The sequence below is a fragment of the Hibiscus syriacus genome, unplaced genomic scaffold (assembly GCF_006381635.1).
Source record: "Hibiscus syriacus cultivar Baekdansim isolate YM2019G1 unplaced genomic scaffold, ASM638163v2 tig00006570_pilon, whole genome shotgun sequence".
Classification (NCBI taxonomy): Eukaryota; Viridiplantae; Streptophyta; class Magnoliopsida; order Malvales; family Malvaceae; genus Hibiscus; species Hibiscus syriacus.
The window spans coordinates 258,460-265,362 of record NW_024062102.1 but is presented as its reverse complement, the minus strand read 5'-3'; the positions used below and the strand labels follow the sequence as shown (position 1 = coordinate 265,362).

The 6,903-nt window shown below is 30.0% G+C and overlaps 1 protein-coding gene across 1 annotated transcript; it reads right to left on the bottom strand.

The window, feature by feature from the left end:
* Nucleotides 1–727: 727 nt before the first annotated feature.
* On the bottom strand, nt 728–6,601 carry LOC120200748 (replication factor C subunit 3-like). The gene is made up of 12 exons (XM_039201508.1): nt 5,843–6,601; nt 5,679–5,795; nt 4,740–4,850; nt 3,494–3,526; nt 3,232–3,409; nt 2,973–3,151; nt 2,757–2,893; nt 2,573–2,668; nt 2,342–2,411; nt 1,045–1,122; nt 883–958; nt 728–810 (listed from the first exon to the last, which is right to left on the bottom strand). Exons 1-12 carry the CDS (start codon nt 6,599–6,601, stop codon nt 728–730), a joined length of 1,917 nt encoding a protein of 638 aa, XP_039057439.1.
* Between the last annotated feature and the right edge of the window lie 302 nt (nt 6,602–6,903).

The window sequence follows — 6,903 nt, the reverse complement described above, 5'->3', positions numbered from 1 at the left end:
GATTTCTTACAATGCATTGGGTTGCCTGCCCATCCCAAGGGTTAAAAATAATGAAAGATCCATGTAGAGAATAAGGGTCCAAAATTTTAATATACCTCTCTTAAAGAATATTGAATATGTAATATTTTTTCCTCCCCTCGATACATTAAATTATTTTTTAATTTTTTTTCTAAAATATTGAAGATGGACTTGTTCTCTATCATTTAATACTAAATTTTTTATATTTTTTATCTAATTATTAGCTCTCTAAAATATATAACTTTGAAAACCTTAAATCAAATTTATCAAATAAAATACTTTAAAGTATTTAATAAGATTTAAAAGGCAAATTTTTTAAAGCAAAAAAAAAAAAATTCAAGGAAACTTTCTTTGCCTAAGATTGTAATTAGATTTATTTATAATAGCAAAAATCATGTTATATTTAAATTAATTTATAATAATAAAATTCTCGAAAAGGAATCCCCAGTTCAACTTGTACAAAAAGGATGAAGGTAATAATAGTTTTTGAAAACCACTAGAAATTAGAAAATGAAAGTACAAAATTTTAATATTTTATTTTTTAAGAAAAATGGATATGTAAATTCTTTTATTTTTTTTATTCTCCTTAATATATTAAATTAAATTTAATAATAGGTATGCAATTAAACTCCACAAAAGTCATATACATCCTCCCATGATTGAAACCACAAATGCTTATTTCACTACCTTGTTTTAATTATGAAGAAAATCAAGTCCCTTGAACGTGGGCCAAGGCTGCAGTCGCCATCTTTGATTGTTTATTGAACCAGCTCATGAATCTGGCTATAAACTCTGCGTCCAATAATTCCAATATAAATAGGAAAACAAGCGAGTGCAAAAATCTGCCTTGAATGAAATGCATACCTTCGATTCTTGAGAAAACCCTGCTGTCCTTTGTTTCCATATCATCTTCGCTCTCAATCATATTTTCATCATCCCTCTTAATTAACAGCAATCAGCTTTAATTGGAGATAATTAAGATAGTTATGAGGAAACATAAAGCAAAGGGTTCATCCATATTCTTACATTGTATTCTTCAAATAAACAATCTACTTGATGGTGCAGGCTATCCTGCAACTGCTTCTTCACTTCTTCCACCAATGACTGTAAATTATTAAGATTGAATAAATTAACTCGACTGAAATATTATAATCAAACATTGAGACTACTAATTCAAAACAAAATTGAATATGCAAATAAAGCAAAATTTAGTCGCTTCTGATCGGTCGATAATTCATTGAATTTTTTACTTTTAATATTATTCTTTTTAGCTTTTTACCATGTTTAAAAAAAATAAGCTATATATTTTTTTTATTCAATATTTAAACTAGTCAGTGTAATCCCGAACCATTTGAAGGTGGGATTAGATACCTAAACTGCAAAAGGAAGGGGAAAGGAAAGGAAAGGGAAATAGAGAAATAATAAAATGAAAATTGAATTAGTGGGGGAGTGATTTGTATATTTGATATGTTAAAACATAAAAGTTTTCTAGGAATGGAATTTTTTTTTGGGAATGGGAACATTTGTTTTTGAATAAATGTGGGAATTTCATGTTGTTAGAAACTGAAAAAAATAACTATTAGATAAAATTATTTTATTTATTTGAATTACTACCAATTAATTTTTATTTAAATATATTTAAATATAATCATATACTAATTTTGGTGTGATGAAAAAAAAATACCCCTAACATTTGACTGAATAATAACTTTAGCTCCTTTTTTTAACCACGTGATCTCCAACGTTTTATTTTAAGTCAAAATGATTTTTGATTGGATGAGTTAGTTGACCAACAATCAATGCTTATTGTTAATGTAATAAGTCTTGCATATCTAAAGGACTGACATAACATATATCATTTCATCACATGTGACATATAACATGTTATAACTTTGAACACGTTACATGTGTTAAGTCATCATTTATATACATGTGAAAGTCACATGTCATCACTTTAGACATGTGATAATATTATATCATCACTTTAGACACATGACATGTGTCATATCATCACTTTTGTAAATATAATAATGTCATGTCAATCTTTTAGACACATAAGATAATTTTTAAGATTATACCATTAATTTTAAGATAGCTGTATTAATTTTTATTTAAAATAAATAACTATTATTAAAAATAAATAAAATAATTACATGTCTGTTAGTAATGAACCAGCATTTATTAATGATAAATATCATTTGTAAAAGTTAGAATTAATAACATTTATATTTATTTAAAAAACATGATTTTGAGAATTACAACATATTGCAAGTAGGTGAAATATTTTTCTTTTGGTTTTTTTTTTTGGGTGAGCCCTACTTACCATGAATATGAAGTCGGGAGACACATCATGCTCTACCAGATTTTGAAGCTTTCTGCGGATTATATATAACCTGTAATTCACCAAGTTCAAATGCTTAAGCAATTACAGATAATCTTAATGTTATAATATGATTAAGTGATGTTAATATCTTCTTATGCAAAGTTCGAACGCTGTCATTTTTTCCCAAATTAAACTCGATTTCAAAGCACCAAATTTAAGCAAACAACTCACTGTTTTGTGCTTCGCTCCTCTACCATGTTTTTGGCAATATTTGCAATGTCTTCTTCCCATCCGGACAGAATTTTTTGGTCTTCCTTGAAAGGATAACTGAAGTTCACCAATAACAATATATTTTTAGAAAAAGAAAAAAAAATCTCTGGAAAAAGCTTACTAATGGAGCGGATGTTTGTTTTACCTTGATTCCCTACAGGCTTCGAATGAACGAATGGCTTGACGCAGATTATTCTTTGAACTTTCAGCAATCCTTTCAGCAAACTTATGGGACAAAGACAGGCCTTCTTGTTTAGCTATAAATTCCAGGACTCGAACAATCTGAAGCAAAAATACCAAAACTTGATAAAACAAACATCATTTTATGTTGCAGCAGGATTTAAACAGCAATGGCAGCCACCTCTTCTTTCGAGGGCGGTAATAGCTTAATGACTGTGCAAAGTGACCTAATCGGCTGAAGCTTAGACACGTTGGAGCAGCAGAAGAAAACCTTGTTGCCAGCTTTATACCTTTCCAACAGCCATCGGATGTACAATAAAGCATCTGGGCTTAATTTGTCTGCTTCACATAAAATAATGGCTGCACAAAAATTCAACCTTTAAAAACCATATACTGGTAGATGATTTGTGGTGTTGTTATAGAGTAGTAGGATTGATTACTTCTACAGTTTTCAGGGTCGTTGGACAAAGCTTTATTAGATTTGGAGTTCTTTGCTTGTGTTTCCTTCATTAGTTCCACAATCACATGCTTCTCGTATCCTCTTAGATCCGACAGATTGACTTCTATGTGTTTGTCAGATTCCTTTACATTTACTTCGATTCTTCCTACTGATTCCCCCTGTCATTGATTATACATTTTTCATTTCAAAGCTATACAGATATAACTCAATGTCGTTTATTAATGTGGAGGATTGTCAATTACCTTCAAGTGAAAAGCCTTGAGCTCGTCCCTTGTCTGCAAAACATGAAAATTAAGATACCTTTTACTCTCTTAGCTAGAATAAATTAGGCCAAATTATGGGTTGTCCTTCAAATTTAATCTTTTTTACTCTAATAATGTCATTAGTTAATTTAAATAATCCGTTTAAATTAAACGGTGATGTGTTCCCCCCTAAAAACATCCATTTCAACACAAAAAGGGTAAACTACATATTTAGTCACCAAATATTTATGCAGTTTTTGTTTTGATCATCCAACTATTTATTTTCTTCAATCATACTTAGAGTTACGTTTTGGTCACTCGCCATTAAAAAAATTAACGGTGATGTTGACGTATCACTGTAAGGTTATACTATATCACCATTGAAAATAATAAAAATATAACACCAACAATTATGTTTTTTTAACTGTGGATGATCAAAACGAAACTAAAACATAACTTTAAGTATGCTTTTGGAAAAAAATAGTTAAATGACCAAAACTAAATCGCGAAAATAGCTAAGTGACTAAATATGTAGTTTACCAAAAAAATGCCAATTTGATGAGTTGAAAGACTTATTTTTTAAGAGAATTTTGGCAGTATTAAATTTAAATAATTGAGGTGTTTATTATTTCAACACACTAGTGATATTATAAATGTAGAGGATAAGTTATACTAAATTAAAATATAAAGACTTAATCAACAAATATGAGCATAATAAATGATCAAATTCAGAATTTGACCAAGAAATTGTGGCTTTGCAAACGAACGAATATGCTCATACAAGAGACCAGACTGTTATTATAAGTGACAATTTGCATGAAGCGAAGTTGAAGGGTCATCTAAATGAGGGTAATTTACATTAAAATCCACATAATCTAGCATCAATTTACATTTTAGTCAGAAATCTTTAACTTCATCAAATTACATTATTGAACCTTTTATTATTAATAAATTAAACTAAAAACATTCAACGAAATTAATATAAATAACCTAATTTGTTAATAATAAATGTTCATTAATATTATTTGATTAAACTAAAGATTTATGATTTATATAGTATTTTATGTTAATTTGGTGACCAAAAAGATAAAATGCCCTCTAAATGACTCGAAACATAGCCAAAATCATGTTTCCCGTGAAGTTTTATTTTTTAATAATATGATGATTATAATGTAATATATGTTTAGAATATTTTTAACCTATTGACAACGTATATACATTGCGTAAATACTTAATATTATCATACCTGAACTTGGTCGGGTCCAAAAACTTCTCGAAGCATAGCCAAAATCATGGTTCTCTTGCCAACACCAGGAGGTCCTTCAAATATAATGTGATTACATTCTCCACTTTTCACCTGTAACATACGACATACAATTGGGGCACGAAGTATTAGAAACTAAGAAAGTCTATATATATATATATATGAAAAGTAATAGCAAGTAATGGTCTACTTATTTGTTTTAATCCTTCTATTATATTAAAATTTAGAAAGATGTATTTAATTTTATAATATTATAAACAAGTCTGAAAATCGGTAACATCATAAACAAGTCTGAAAATCAGTAACATCGTTAGCTTCTACAATTAAAGCGATTATGAGAGATCGTAATTTAAATTTAATTTGACCAAAACTAAAAAAAATTATAGTGTTATTCGTTTGATGAAAAGTTAAATTTGAGAGAAAATAAAGATTTATAATAGATGTGAAAGATTTCAGACCAAATAAAACATGTATATAGAATTAAAATGAATCAAATTGTATATCCATTGATGGAATTCATCCTCAAAAATATATTTATTTTAAAGAATTATTAAAATAAATTTAGATTGCCACCGGTTCCTTCATAGTCTTGTCACTGTGTACATTCATTATCATTATTTAATATAATTATTATTATTCAATCACATATCATTTTTACATGAAAGTTTAATTAATTATTTTAGCCAATAAAATTTACATGTTAATAAAATATTTAAGACTCTTTTACATATAAAAGAAACTTTATCACTCTAAAGAGTAAAGACGACAAGAATATTGTCTATTTAGACCTATTAATAGTATTATAAATGTTTATGCATTAAAACTCAAATTTTAACATAGAATAAGGGCTAAAATAAAAATAGACCATAAGTAATTAATTCTTTTTTTTTTTGTTGATAGGAATAAGTAATTAATTCTCACCAGAACCTGCAACCGAGTGACCTCACTTCTATTGCAGATGAAATCTTTTAAAGTTTTGGGTTGGTACTTGTCTGCCAATATGTACTTTTGGTGCACCTTGTAAACATCGGCATCTTTCTTCTCAACAACAGTTCCATCCGCCGGCAAGATTACCGCGCCGTCACCGGTGTAGTCGCCGGTTCCCATACTCTCTCCCTCAATGGCTTCTCCTCAACTACTAACTGAACATCAAGAGGATCGTCGACCTCCTTTTTCTCCAGCCTTGTAGTTGTTTTATTACACGTTGACGACGAAAAACTAGTTGCTTTAACAGGTTTCAGAACATCAGCTGGAGTAGAGGGGTCCTTGTAATGATCACCAGTTGTCCTACAAGTAAAACAACTAGAACCAAATTCTTGAACTTTACCCAACATACTCGAAAACGAGCTAGATGAATTGGCCGCAGTAGTTGCTTGACTCTCTCGATCCGGACTGTTGTCGGGTCCAGACTTCTTTTCGCGGTTTATAGAAAGGGTGGAATCAGTGAGTCCTTTGTAATAAGGACTGCACTTATTGTTCCTTTCATCATTCATGCCAGCAATGAAATTGGTGACATGAACCTTATGAGGAAGTATTCCATGAAACTCATTATGTGCACCGAGACTCTCCTCTGTTAAATCAGACTCTTTTCTTCTTCGATCGATGAAGTCGCCTAGTTTACTGATGTTGCTCCAACTAATCCAGTAGGAGGATTTTTCACGACGATGAGTGGAGGCCGAGGATCGACTCAACCGGGGGATGACGACGAGGGTCTCGGCTTTGGATGTCTTGATGGTGAGGTCCGGATCAGATGAGGAGCGTCGGGGGCGAGTAGTTGGACTCGGAATTGCATTTGTTGTGCTGCCCTGCCGGTTTTTGTTAATATGCTTTGATTTGTTTGCCATCCCACGCTTGCCCTCCTTTTGTTTCTTTTACTATCTTTTTTCGTTGTTTTGATATCTACCGATAAAGATGGTGAAGAACAAACTTTGGGGGACATCGAAAGCTTCCCCTAATTCATTTTTAAAGAGAAGAAAATAAATTTCTTATTCAATAATATTTTTGTTTATTTTGAATCAAATAGGCAAGTTATACTCTACTTTTTAATTTATTACTCAATTTTTTAATAAAAACATTTTAATACTACTTAAATAATTTTTTTAATTTTTTTTTTCAAAAAAAAAAAATTTTAACATCAAATATATTT